The 14,585-nt window shown below is 49.6% G+C and overlaps 1 protein-coding gene across 13 annotated transcripts in view; it reads right to left on the bottom strand.

The window, feature by feature from the left end:
* Positions 1–4,039: 4,039 nt before the first annotated feature.
* THAP4 (THAP domain containing 4) overlaps positions 4,040–14,585 on the bottom strand; it is a 43,750-nt gene continuing 33,204 nt past the window's right edge. For 4 of the 13 annotated variants that reach the window (XM_027116101.1, XM_027116111.1, XM_027116079.1 and 1 more), the window contains one exon: positions 6,589–6,899. In XM_027116101.1, coding sequence (XP_026971902.1) covers positions 6,859–6,899 — 41 coding nt within the window. In that variant the 3' untranslated portion in view covers positions 6,589–6,858. Of the gene's footprint in view, positions 6,477–6,588; positions 6,900–7,011; positions 7,218–9,406; positions 9,560–10,144; positions 10,369–14,585 lie in introns of those variants that run through there. The other 9 variants (XR_003434715.1, XM_027116089.1, XR_003434693.1 and 6 more) reach the window with 6 other exon arrangements.

The following is a 14,585-nucleotide window of genomic DNA, read 5'->3' as shown; positions in this document are numbered from 1 at the left end:
GGGGGGGGGGGGGGGGGGGGGGGGGGGGGGGGGGGGGGGGAAGGGCAAAAACAGCCGGGAAAACCCTTCAAAGAAGAGAAATGAGGAGGGTCTAGGCCTCTGCCTCTGAGTCTGTTGTTGGACCACCAGGCCCCAGGCCAAATGCATGTAGACAGGCAGGCGCAGGGTCACGGGACCCCCAGAGACAGACCCCTGTGCCTGGAGAACCAAGTCCATGATGAGGTGGGAAGAGCCGGGCTTGTGAGCAAATGTGACAAACCAGTTAACACTCAGAGACCAAATCGAATGCGTATGTCACATTAGACACAAAACAAATTCCAAACGGATCCAACAGCCAAGCATGAAAAATGAAACAAGTTCTAGAAACAATGGGTGAATTTCTTCCTAACTGGGGAGTGAGCAGAATCTTCCTCAACATGATTTAAAATCCAGGAGCAAGAAAAGACAAAATACTTTCTGGGAAAAAAACAATAACATTGAACATTTTCAAAAGTATCTGCACCTTGAGACAGGAAGCAAGGGCGGGGGGTGGGGGGGTGGGTAGAGAGTGGGAGTGGCTTAATGGGTACGGGGTTTCTCCTTGGGGTGACAGAAGTGTCCTGGAAGTAGACAGGGTTGATGGTTGCATGACACTGGGAATGTACTAAATACCACTCAACTGTACACCTGTGGACACTGTGGAAGAGTGAAGTGCATGCTGTAACCGTGCATTTCACCTCCATGAAAGGTGGTCATTGAAAATCAGGAATACTAGGATTAATGTTTATAATTCACAAGAACTTAAAAGCTTCGAAAGTCGAGAAGAAAAAGACAAAAAAAGAGAAATGCAGGGACTTCCCTGGTGGTCCGGTGGTTAACACTCCACGCTTCTTCCACTGCAGGGGGTGTGGGTTCAGTCCCTGGTTGGGGAACTAAGATCCCGAATGCGGTGTGGCACAACCAAAAAAAGAGCTGCAGGATCTCACTGCTCCCCGAGCAGGTTGGCCAGACCCAAATCTGACAACAGACTCTCGTTGGTGGAGGCAAGTCCCCTCACACAACACTGCTGGGAAGCAAAATGGCACAGTCCCTGGGGGAGGGGCAACACTTGGACAAGTCATAGATGCATTTACCCTCGGACTGGCTACCTCTGGAAATCTATCCCAGAGCTACGCTGGCCAAAGTCCAAAATGCCATGTACATAAAGTTATTCATTGTGACATTATTTGATCAGCAAAAGACTGGAAACAACCCAGATGCCCAGCATCAGGGTGTCTGCTGGATAAACCATGGCAGGGCTGCCTGGTGGGGCACTCAGCAGCTGGGCTATACACCCACGTGAAGCAAAATTTATCTTGTTTTACACTTTCAAAAAATAAATTATTTATTTATGTTTATTCATTTATTTTTGGCTGGGTTGGGTCTTCGTTGCTGCACGCGGGCTTTCTCTAATTGCAGTGAGCAGGGGCTACTCTTTGTTGAGGTGTGCGGGCTTCTCATTGCGGTGGCTTCTCTTGTTGCGGAGCACGGGCTCTAGGTGCACGGGCTTCAGTAGCTGTGGCACGTGAGCTCAGTAGTTGTGGCTCGCGGGCTCTAGAGCACAGGCTCAGTAGTTGGGGTGCACGGGCTTAGCTGCTCCACGGCATGTGGGATCTTCCCCGACCAGGGCTCGAACCCATGTCCCCTGCACTGGCAGGCGGATTCTTAACCACTGTGCCACCAGGGAAGTCCCTTGTTTTAAACTTTTGACAATAGGGTCACGTAGGATGTTCTGCATAAGCAAAGCTAACTTAAGAAAACAGTCAACTTTAAAAAATTAAACAAATGAGTTTCTCTATCAAGTTGGTGACACAAGCACCCAGAGGAATCAGTTATTCCAACTATATTTTAACTTTACATCTTCAATGAAAAAGCTGTAAAAACAACAGCAAAAACGGAAACTTCAGGGCTTCCCTGGTGGCGCAGTGGTTGAGAGTCCGCCTGCCGATGCGGGGGACGCGGGTTCGTGCCCCGGTCTGGGAAGATCCCGCGTGCCGCGGAGTGGCTGGGCCCGTGAGCCATGGCCGCTGAGCCTGCGCGTCCAGAGCCTGTGCTCCGCAACGGGAGAGGCCACAGCAGTGAGGGGCCCGCATACCGCAAAAAGAAAAAGGAAACTTCAATCAGTAGTCTTATTAATAACAATATTATTATTCTCAAATAATCATACGTATCCTGTAGGAGAAAGCAAATAATGATAAACAGGATTTTCATCTTAAAAGAGGTAAAATCAAAGAATTTAAGTAAAAAATTTTATAATCTTAAAATTTGAATTGGAAACCTAAGTGTGGATGCACAACTTTTTTTGTTAAAAAATGCACGTATCCCATGCTAAAGTAGTTGAGAGTGAAGGGTTGTGATCTCGGCAATGAGATCTCAAATAGTAAAGTGGAAATAAGTGAGAAAATAATTTATAAAGGGATTTTCCATTTCTGCCCGGGGCCTCTCAGTCCCACCCCCACTGGAGAGAAGACAGGTTCTGAGGCAGGAAGTGGGAACAGAGGCCATCAGGGGCTTGAGGGGCTCCATCCAGCCAACTAGCACATCATGTGGGCCCCTCCTGTCTGTCAAAGAAAAAGACTGGACTTGCCTAGCTCACATCGAACATACAAAAAGTACTGGGTTCATAACAGAAGCAGGAGGGGTGTGGGGGGGGGTTGTGGTGTGAGAAGGTGGTCGGGCGGCCAGCACCGCTGTCCCTGGCACACCTGTTCTAAAACCCGATGATCAAAGGGGAAGAGAGAAGCGTTTCCGCTGGCCTTCTGGTGTGAACTTACTTCAGAGGCACCAAACTGAGCCTAATTGGACGGATGGAAGCTCTTCGGAGAATTCCGCCACCGAATGCAGAAGGACAGGGTTGGAAGATGGCCCTTCGGCAGCTCTGATGGGGGAGCTGGCTCAGGCAGGGGTCACCCACGGGCGGGCCGATTGACAGACGCTGAGAATAAGGAGGGCAGGCTGCACCGTCTGGGCCTGTTACGTTAGCATCAGCCACGTGAGACAGGCAGACGGCGCACAGGAAGACCCGGACAGCCCTTAGGAAGTGTGATCCAACCTCCAGACTACAGCAAACAGAGGGCTTAGAGGAACAATTCAGACACCGCGAGGAACCCAGGGGAACCCAGGATCCAGACTGGGGACGCCTTCCAGCTTCCCAACAAGACGCACGGGGGTCGGGGGGAGGAAGAGGACCAGGTGACCATGTCAGTTATTTGCTTTTCATCTCTCGGCTCTCAGCCCCACCCTTCCTGCTCCGGTCTGGGTGCTGCCCTCCTAGCCCCCTTCCAGCTGTGAGCAGGCAGCAGCCTGGGATGCAGGAGGGAGAGAGTGGGGGCTTCCTTGCTGCTCCCAGCTCCTCTCAGCATCATTCCAGCAGCAGAGACAGCTCTGGTCCCATCCTCCAGGCTCCCTTGGAGCTATGGTCTGAATGTCTGTTTTCCCTCAAATTCGTATGTTGAAATCCTAACCCCCAAAGTGATGGTAGGAGAAGGTGGGGCCTTTGGGAGGTGACTAGGCCATAAAGGCTCCACCCTCACGATTGGAACAGGTGCCTGCATAACACAGACTCCACAGAGCTAGCTCAGCCTTTCTGCACGTGAGGTCACAGTGGAGACGCGTCCACGAGCAAGCAGCCCTCCCACCTAATCAGCCAGCAGCCTGACCTTGGGCTTCCAGCCTCTAGAACCGGGACAAGTAAATTGCGGTTGTTTGCAAGCCACCCAGTGGATGGTTACTTTCGTTACAGCAGCCTGAACTAAGTCCGAAAGTTGTCACCAAGAAACAACAAGTATCTAAAAACGTGGATGTGGCTTTGGAAATTAGAGGTTGGAAGAGTTTCAAGATGAATGTTAGCAAAAGCCTCCACTGCTGTGAATGGACTGTTCAGGGCAACTCTGGTGACCCAGGAAGAAAAGAGGAGAGCTGTGGAGAAAGCCTCAGTGTTCTTAGACAATACCTAAGTAATCCTGAACAGAATGTTGGTAGATATATGGGATGTGTTCATCTGAAACAATAAAACAGCCAGTTTTTACCAAGAAAATGGGTTTATTAAGGAGCAGCAAAGATTTGTGTTTCAGGACAGGTAACCGTGGCACAAGTCCACAGGCAAGTCCAGTAGGTCAAAGGAGAGGAAATTCTTTTATAGAGGAAAAGGTAAGGTGGGAGGGGCTGTTATAAGCAAAAAAGTCCATTGGAGGAAAATGGGGGTCTGAAGTGTGGTGGCTTTTCATTGGCTGAGCTGTGACAGTTTCTCATTGGCTGGGCTGTTGCCTGACGGGGAGAAAATCCTCCTTCCTCCTGAGGGTGGTAAAGGGCTTCTGGCCTAAGAGGCCAGGTGGCCTCCTCCTGTCAGGATCTGTGCTGACATCCAGTGGAGCTGGTGAGCGCTCCCCCTTGTGGCCTCCCCACTCCATTATTTTTTGTTTTTTGTTTTTGGCCGTGCTGCGTGGCTTGTGGGATCTTAGTTCCTCGGCCAGGGATTGAACTCAGGCCCTTGGCAGTGAGACCTCAGAGTCCTAACCACTGGACCACCAGGGAATTCCCTCCCCACTCCAGTTCCGCGAGGTTTCCCTTTACTAATTTTCACAGGTGTAAAGGCCAGTCTGCTGAGATCTCAGATGGAAATGGAGGTCATTGGAAACTGGAGGAAAGGCAACCTTTGTTAAGACGGGACAGAGAGCTTGGCTAAACTATGTGTCCTAGTTTTGTGGAAGGTAGAACTTGTGAGCAATGAAATTGGTTATGTGCCTGGAAATTTCCAAGCAAAGTGAAAGTGTTGAAGCATGAGGGGCCTTGTTTCTCTTGAATACTTAGAGTAAAATGCAAGAAGACTTAAGGACAGAATTGTTAACCAAAAAGGAAGCAGACCTTAAAAATGTGGAAAATCCTCAGCCTATTGATATTGAAAGTAGTAAGAAAGCTTGCTGAGACAGATCATGACGCTTGGGAGGACTTGACACGGAGGTTAGTACTCATCAGTTACGAGCTAGTTACCCACATGATGGGAGACCAGGCAGCCACCTAAACAGAAGCCTAAAGTCCAGACAATGGAAGAATGTCTTCAAAGGCATTTCAGAGATTGTGCGGGTGACCCTTCCATCCCAGGCCCAGAGGATAAGGCTCTGCTCCCCACATTCCTGGGCCACAGCAGACGTGGCTGCCCCACTGGAGGGCACAGCTGCAAACTTGGCTGGAATCGGTTTTTGGCTTCCACAAGGTACCATCTCTGCCAGCACGCAGAATGCAGAGCCCTGGGGGCCTTGCTACCTTCCCTCAATTTTGAAGGATGGAGCCACCTGGAGCCTCAGGCTCATGACCCAGGCAGAGACCCACAGCCTGCAAGGGGTGCAGAGCCCCCGCTAGGGCGACCCCGGGGTGGGCAGAACCTGGGGAGAGCCGCAGGCACACGACTCCAACCCCTGAGAACCGTGGTGAGCGCTGTACCCGGCAAAGCTGGGGGTGGGGGGGCAGCACCACCCCAGGGGGGCCCGGACCATCCCAGGGGGGCCCGGAGGACAGACACTGAGCCACAGAGGATCGTTCCTCTTAAGCCTTAAGGTTTGGGACTTGCTCAGGACCTGTCACGCCGCCTTCTTTCCTATTTCTACCTTTTGGAAAGGGAGTGTCCATCCATTCCTCTCCCGTCGTTGACTTTCGGAGGCCAATAACTTGTCTGGTTTCCCAGGTTCGCAGCTGGAGGGACGAACTGGGCCTGAGTCTCTGCTGACCTGACGCTCTCGGCGAGCCCAGCCCAGCCACCACGTCCACCCTGCACGCAGGGGGCCGGCCGCCTTCCTCACACTCCGGCCACGCTCCTCTGAGGGCTCGGCACCAGCCCCGGTCCCTCCTCTGCGCTCCCAGGTACTGACAACCCCCCCACCCCGGTAGTGCCTTTTGTCCCCAGGGTGTGTGACAAGGGGGTGTGTGGCTGCAGACACTGACCCCTGCTCTTGAGCACGGCCTCCTTTCACCCCGTGTCTATGTTCCCGGTGAGGCCCCTGATGCTGTGCTGTGTTCAGGAAAAGAGAAAGGCTCTGTTTTGCTTTTACACACATGCTGAAGTGTTCGAGAGAAGGGACACTGTGTGTGGAATTCGCTTTAAGATGCTCCAGCCACAAAAAGGGGGAAGAGCAGACGGAACCACCGGTGTGGGGACATGCTGGCAGGAGCTGGAACGGGGTGAGGTCCAGGGGGTCAGTGTATGTCTGGAAACTTCCATCGTAAACAAACAAATGAAGGTAATATTATATTGCCGAGACTAAATCAAATTTACAGAATGATGATAAATTCACCACCACCCTCTCGCCTTGGGAATGCCCTTCGTCCACACGGAAGTGGGGTCGTTACACTCTCAGCTCTTTAAGAGTAAAGGAAAATTCGCTGCAATTCTCTTTGTCCTGCCTTCTCTTCACCTTGTTGCTGTGACTACCGTAGATTTATAAACTTTTCAGATCTTGTCAAAACTGCAGGAAGGAAAGGAGAGAGAACGAGTCACCCCTTTTTAATTTTTTAGGGAAACGACTCTGAAAACAAATAGTCACCAGCAGATGAAAGAAACGCAGTCTACGCAAGTGATAATATTCAAAATGCTTAGCCATAAAAATAAAGGCCTTTTATTTGGTTTTTCTGTGCCATTACAGGAACACGTGGCAACACCCTTGAACCCACGGTGACCTGTGGCCACACCCACACCTGCTGCGGCGTCTGCTGAGAAGCTGAAGTGTCACCACACAGGCCAGCCCCACCGGACTCAGCTCTACCTGGGGTCATGGGGTCACCTTCTTGTAGGTGACATGCAGATGCTGAGTCATGGGCTGCGTAGTGGTTGCCATGGAGACCGTCTGTTCAAGTTTGCCTTCGGAATTCAGCCTGAATTTTCGGGTAATCTGAGCAGAACAAAACAAATACAAAACGCCTTAATTTCACCTTCCAAAGATTCAACGACCGCTGAGGTGCCACCACAGGCCACACACTCCCGCGGCAGCTGCAACATTTCACCTCAGTGTCAGGGGCTTGTGAGCCAGGCAGAGTCCCCGCCAGTGGGTGACAGACACTCGGCCGGCAGCCGTGATGGGCGTCCGGACCCCTGGCCCGTGCTGTCTCCCTGCCGCTCAGCTGTTCCCAAACGTCCGGAGGTGAGCGCGGGTGTCAGCCTCGCCGTCTGCCTAGGGGCCGGCTGTCCAGCGCGTCCCTCCCTACACAGCTTGAAATGATGCCAAATGTGTTCTCAGAAAACTCGGTACCAGCACTTCTGGAATCCCCGATTCATCAGGGCCAATTACGGCAGCTGCTTCTAACAGTAACACAAACCTGCAGCACCCGAGCCCCCGATGAGAAAATGGGTTTGCCTGGAACGTCTGTGGACAGAGGGTGAAAGCCCGAGGACTGTGGAAGCCGCCTCCAGGGGTGGCTACCTGGCGCCAGAACTGGCGGGGGTGGGGGCCCACGAGCGTCAGAACCCGTGCTGGCCAGGCCCCAGCGACCGTCCATCGGGCAGAGAAGAGAGGAAAGCCAGATTCCAGAGCCTGTTTAAAGCAACCAGGCTACAAGGCCAAGGCCTCAGGGGGAAGGGCGTGCAGGGGAGAGACCCAGCTCAGAGCAGCTGTCCCCCCAAGGCCGGTGCTGACTCTCAGAGGCCACCCAGAGGCTGGGGAGCCGGGTGGGTGCGCCCTAACCCACGGGGCTGCGCTGCACGGGCCACCCTCTGGAACTGCTGCCCGGCGTCTAGAAGGAGGGGCTGCGGAAAACCGCCCGGCTGTTGGTCAGGACCCCCTTAGGGCCGCACCCCAGGAGTAAGAGTTCCCCAGAAACAGACTGGGAAGTCCGGTTTCAAAGTAGTGCTATCTCTGTGGACAGGACCTGCTCTTCCTGGACAAACCACCAGAAGCGCAAGAAGTGCCCTTTGGTGGGAGACGACATCAAACAGGCCTCAAGTCACCCGCGGTTTTCACGCGCGATGTCTAGAATTCAAGAAATTCAACAGAAGGGATGGAAACTAGAAGACAAAGGAAGGACATCTTCAAAACAATGAAAATAACTGTCCCCCTGGCATTCTGGTTGCAGTGAAAATACCCTTCAAAAGTGAAGGCAAAATAAAGACATTTTTAGACAAAAAATCCACAGAGAATTCACCACCAGCAGGACCCCCCGCTTCTTTACACAAAACACTAGAGGAAGTTCTTCAGGTTTTAAGGAAAATGGTGGAAGCAGAGACGCAGGAACAAAGGAAGAGCAACAGCAAGGATAAACGTATGGAAAACCGTGCATCACCCAAATGCTGCGACGAGGGCTAACTGGCATTTATACAACCCTGTGGGGTCTACTGTGCGTGCGTACTCACAACACGTGACAGCAGAAGCAGAGGCGGGAGGAGGACACAGAGCCAGTGTCCTACGTCCCTGCTACTCGGTGGGCTCCAGGTACCAGCCCCACCTGGGCGGCTGCTGGAAATGCAGAGTCTCAGGCTCCGCCCCAGACCCGGTGCCTCAGAATTGCCACCCTGAGCCCCAGGGACCACACCGCGTGGTGGTCTGAGCAGCCCTGTCCTAAGGTCCTTGCCACCGTCCACAGGTGTCAAAGGTCAACGCGCTGTCCTCGCCACGGTAACGGCTGAGGACGGGAGAGGGCTGCAGAGGGCAGGACGGGAGGGCACAGCCCCAGATGAAGTGGACAGAGAGATAGAAAGCAGACGGGTGGCGGGCCGACATTCTCACACGTGACTTGCTTCTTCAACTCCACAGCCTTTGTTCTGGAATTTAATTGAAAAACAAACAGTCGGGGCTTCTCTGGTGGCGCAGTGGTTGAGAGTCCGCCAGCCGATGCAGGGGACACGGGTTCGTGCCCCGGTCCGGGAAGATCCCACATGCCACGGAGCGGCTGGGCCCGTGAGCCATGGCCGCTGAGCCTGTGCGTCCGGAGTCTGTGCCCCACAACGGGAGAGGCCACAACAGTGAAAGGCCCGCGTACCGCAAAAAACAAAACAAACAAACAGTCAAGGCTCTTACCCTTGAAACCACTCTGCAGAGGAAACAGAAGTGCAGTGGAGAGAAACAAAGCCCGTGTTCCCCACACCACGGGCCACGCGCTCAGCTTCCACAGGACAGCAGCCGCCTGTCCTCAGAGCCCACGGCCTGCGGGGCACCTGTTCCCCCGACACCCCACCACCGATGCAGGACACTGGCTCTCGCCCTCATGCCAGACGCCCAGCACCACACGTGCAGGGGGAGCGCAGGCGGGAGCAAAGGAAATGCCTCCCCGGGGAACGGAAGGTGGGCCCCCCGCCCCCCGTTGAACCTTTCCACGTTAAAGGGAAGACACTGCGTGTCTCTCACACGGAGCCCGCCCGACGGGCTGAGGCTGCGGTCACACCCAAAAACCAGCACCTGAGGACTACCTGGCTTCTCGCGTGGCCTTGCATCCCCCGTCCCGCCTCCGCGATGCCACAGGGGCTGCGGGCCACGCCACGAGGACACAGCCCATTTCACCGTGTGCTGACCCAAGGGCGGCCGCTCCCTCGCCCTTCGGCTCTGCTTCTGTGTGCCAAAGTCTGTGAACATCCGGTAACAGCCACCGGGCAGCAAGACACAGGGCAACAAAAGGAGGGAGACAGTCACGGGGGAGACCCCATGGCGGAGACGCTGGTCCCCCACGACCTCCCCAGGTCCCAGCGAGAGGGTGTGTGAGGGCTGCCCGGCCGCCGGAGCGCACACTCGGGACTGTGTTCATCGAGGTGGCCTCAGCGACGACACTGCTACTGCAGCGTGTCCCCGTGCCCGGGAGTCACCTGTTAGGTTCCTCTGGGCTTGGTGGCCTCTTGGATGAAATTTCTTGTGCTAGTTTTCTCTTCAAATGAAAGTTATTTGGCAGAATTTAAAGTTGAGGCAGGTCGTAGATGACATCGCTCAGGCTCAGAACCAGACCTCCTGCGGCGCCCACGGCCTCTGCCGACGATGATCCTGAGGTCATGCCAAGTCCACCCTCAGGATGAGAATCCACCTGAACTGCAGACTGACCCTCGTTTAAACAAGTTTAAACAAGGTGGGGCTGGAAGCAACTGTTTGCCTTTAAACCCTCAAAGTGGAGCCTGTTGGGGCCACTGGGTAGAGCAGAAGCTGCAGGAGCTGCATTCTGGAGAGAAGCCTGCACAGCTGGGGCCCAGCTCCGATGGCAAAGGCAAACTCCAAGGAGCCTCTGAACACAGGGACAGAGGCCATCTTGACAACGACACGAGTTCTTACTTTAGCCAAGTGTGCTCACTTTTCCTCGACTGCACAGACCAAAGAGAAATATTACGGTAGAGAGAAACTCGATGTGAGAACTTCTTGATGTTTTAATGATTTCTTGTTCCTGTTATGTCTTGTCCCGTGGGGAAAAGGTGGAGAAGGAAAGGCCAGGAGAGAGTTAGATGGATCTGACTTTGTTTTAGGTCCTAAAATAAAAAAACCAAGAAGCCACCCCATACAACCCTTGAGGCATCAAGGAGGGGGCTGAGTCATGAAGAAAGGGGATGAGTTTGATAAACAAGGACATCAGGACACTGTTGGAGAACTACAGACAGTGCAGGCCTCACGTTTCTCTCACTGACTTGCAAGAGGGAGGGGATGTATGTACATGTACAGCTGATTCACTTCACTGTACAGCAGAAACTAACACAACATGGTAAAGCAACTCTACTCCAATTCAAAAAAAAAAGAAGAATTAGAACAGATGCAGTCTGCTTGCTGCCAGTACTGGCTCCTTTCCCCTCCTTTGCACCCTGCTTTATTGAGATATAACTGACATGTAACACTGTATAGGTTTAAGCTGAAACATGATGATTTGATACATGATGATTTGATACATGCTGAAACATGATGATTTGATACATGTGTATATGGAGAAATGTTTACCACAATAAGGTCAGTTAATACATCCATCACCTCACAGTTACATCTTTTTCCTCTTAGCAAATTTCACTAATATAACAGAGCACTGTCAACTCTAGTGCCGCCCTGTCAACTCTAGTGCCACGCTGTCCATCTTACACCTGGACGTTCATACCCACTGGGCAACATCTGCCCATTTCCCCCACCTGAGCCCCCCGTAACCAGCATTCTACTCTGTTTCTGTGAGTTTTCTTTCTTTTTTTTTAAATTTCACATATATTGGGTTGGCCAAAAAGTGCCTTCGGTGTTCACATAAAAATAAAAGACACATTTTTCATTTTTACCAAGAACTCTATTGAACGACGTTTTCACCCTTTTGTTCCACTACCTTCTGCCATTTTTCAGGCACCTTCATAATATCATCTTCCCAAAACTTTTTACCTTTTTGAGCAAATAACTGTTCCAGGTGCCTTTTACAGTCTTCAAGGGAATTGAAATTTTTTCCATTAAGAGAATTTTGTGAAGACCTAATAAATAAATGGAAATTCGAAGGTACAATGTCTGGTGAATACGATGGATGAATCAGAACTTCCCAGCCAAGATGTAACAGTTTTTGCCTGGTCATCAAAGAAACATGCCGTTTTGCATCATCCTGATGGAAGATTATGTGCTTTCTGTTGACTAATTGTGGACACTTTTTGTTGAGTGCTGCTTTCAGTTGGTCTAACTGGCAGTAGTACTTGTTGGAATGAATCGTCTGGTTTTCCAGGAGCTCATAATAGAGGACGCCCTTCCAGTACCACCATATACACAACATCACCTTCAGACCAGCCTTTGGTGTGGTTGGTGGTGGTTTATTTCGCTTGCCCCACGATCTCTTCCATTCCACATTATTGTACAGTATCCACTTTTCATCACCTGTCACAATTTGTTTTAAAAACGGAACACTTTCATTACATTTAAGTAGAGAATCACACGTCGAAACATGGTCAAGAAGGTTTTTTTTTGCTTATGTGGAACCCAAACATCAAAGTGATTTAACATAACCAAGCTGGTGCAAATGATTTTCAACTCTTGATTTGGATATTTTGAGTATGTCGGCTGTCTCCCACATGGTATAACGTTAATTGTTCTCAACTGATGTCTCAATTTGATGGCTATCAACGTCAACTGGTCTACCTGACCGTGGAGCATCGGCCAGCGAGAAATCTCCAGCATGAAACTTTGCAAATCACTTTTGACACGTTTGATCAGTCACATCACCTTCTCCATATATGGCACAAATCCTTTTTTTTGCATTTCGGTTGCATTTTTACCTTTCTTGAAATAATAAAACATAATATGCTCAAAATGTTGCTTTTTTCTTCCATCTTCGATATTAAAATGGCTATACAAAAATTCACCAATTTTGATAAGTATTTACTTACTTATTTATTTATTTGGTTGTGTTGGGTCTTTGTTGCTGCGCTCAGGCTTTCCTCTAGTTGCGGTGAGCAGGGGCTACTCTTCATTGCGGTGCGTGGGCTTCTCATTGCGGTGGCTTCTCTTGTTGCAGAGCACGGGCTCTAGGCACGCAGGCTTCAGTAGTTGTGGTAAGTGGGCTCAGTAGTTGTGGCTCGCGGGCTCTAGAGCGCAGGCTCAGTAGTTGTGGCACATGGGCTTAGTTGCTCCGCGGCATGTGGATCTTCCCAGGCCAGGTCTCGAACCTGTGTCCCCTGCATTGGCAGGCGGATTCTCAACCACTGTGCCACTAGGGAAGTCCCAATAAGTCTTTCTATAAATGCACGCTGGTATGACAGCTGTCACACACAATCTAACAAAATTGTTTTGAATGAAGTTAAAGACAACTAAGTGCTAGTAGAGCCCTCTTAAGGAAAAAAATGAACGAAACTTTTGGCCAACCCAATACAAAACACTCCAGAAAGAAATTAAAGAAGACATAAATAAATGGAAACACATCCCATGTTCATGGATTGGAAGACTTAATATCATTAAGAAACAAATACTACCCAAAGAGACCTACAGAATTAACAAAATTCAAATCAAAATGCCAATGATGCGTTTTGTAGAAATAGAAAAATCCATCCTAAAATTCATATGGAATCTCAAGGGACTCTCAACAGATTTCAAAACTTACTACAGAATGACAGTGACCAAAACAGTGTGACACTGGCATAAAAACAGATATACAGACCAATGGAACCGTTCTGAAAGCCCAGAAATAAATCCTTGCATATGTTATCAAATGATTTTCAACCAGGTTGCCAAGACCATTCAATGAGGAAAGGATGGCCTTTTCAATAAATGGTGCTGGGAAAACTGGATATCCCCTCGCAAAAGAATAAAACCGTACCCTTACCTAACATTAGTACAAAAAATGAATGAACAAAAAAAACCCTCAAAATGAATCACAGCCTTGAAGGTAAGAGCTAAAACTATAAAAACTCTTAGAAGAAAACATAGGGCAAGTGTAATGACATTGGATTTGGCAATGACTTCCTGGATACCAATTTACAGCCAATGAAGAAAAAGCAGACAAACTGTAATTCATGAAAATTAAAAACTTTTGTGCATCAAAAGATACTATTTACAGAGAAAAAATACAACCCACAGAATAAGAGAAATATTTGCAAATCATATATCTGATAAGGGATTCATAAACAGAATAACAGAGAACTCCGAAAATTCAACAACAGCAAAAACAAACAACCCAATTCAAAAATGGGCAAAGGATTTGAATAGACATTTTTACAAAAACGATATATGAATGGCCAAGAAGCACATGAAAAGTTGCTCAATATTGCTATCGTTTAGGGAAATGCAAATCAAAACTACAATGAGATACCACCTCACACCCATTAGGATGAGTGATATCCAAAAACCAGAAAACAACAAATGATGAGAATGCAGAGAAATTGGAACCCCTGTGCACTGCTGATGGGAATGTAAAATGGTGCAGGTAAAGTGGGAAGCTATGGCGGGTCCTCAAAAAATTAAAAATAAAATTAACCACGTGATCCAGCAATTCCTCTTCTGGGTATACACCCCAAAGAACTGAAAGCAGGTCTTGAAGAGATATCTGTACACCCATGTTCACAGCAGCATCATTCACAATAGCTAAAAGGTGGAAGCAACTCAGGTATCCATCGATGGATGAATGGAAAAGCAAATGTGGTCCATCCACACACTGGAATATTACTGAGCCTTAAAAAGGAGGGAAATTCTGACACAGGCTATAACATGGATGAACCTTGAGGATATTGTGCTCAGTGAAGTAAGCCAGATGCAAAAAGAAAAATAACTGTATGATTCCACTGATATGAGGTACCTAAGTAGTCAAAATCGGAGAGATGGAAAGTAGAGAAGTGGCTGCCAGGGTCAGGGGAGGACAGGACAGGGAGCTACTGCTTAGTGGGCCTGAGTTTCAGTTCTGCAAGGTGAACGTGTTCTGGAGATGATTAACAATGTGAATATATTTAAGTGTACCCTTAAAAATGGTTAAGATAATTAACTTTTATGTATCTATTTTTCCACAATAAAAAATACTGAAGAAGAAAAAAAAGTTGGGGGTGAAATAAACTCAAAAGAAATATTGCCAGACCTATACTACAAGAAATGCCACTAACGCAGCTTCAGAATGAAGGGAAATGATACCACAGGAAACTCTATAGAAGGAGAAAAGAGCAACACAAAGAGAAACTAAGTGGG

The sequence above is a fragment of the Aethalodelphis obliquidens genome, unplaced genomic scaffold, assembly GCF_003676395.1.
Source record: "Aethalodelphis obliquidens isolate GAN/ISIS:26980383/991018 unplaced genomic scaffold, ASM367639v1 scaffold2, whole genome shotgun sequence".
In the NCBI taxonomy this organism is placed as follows: Eukaryota; Metazoa; Chordata; class Mammalia; order Artiodactyla; family Delphinidae; genus Aethalodelphis; species Aethalodelphis obliquidens.
The sequence above is the reverse complement of the archived record's forward strand: the minus strand, read 5'-3'. Positions and strand labels throughout refer to the sequence as shown.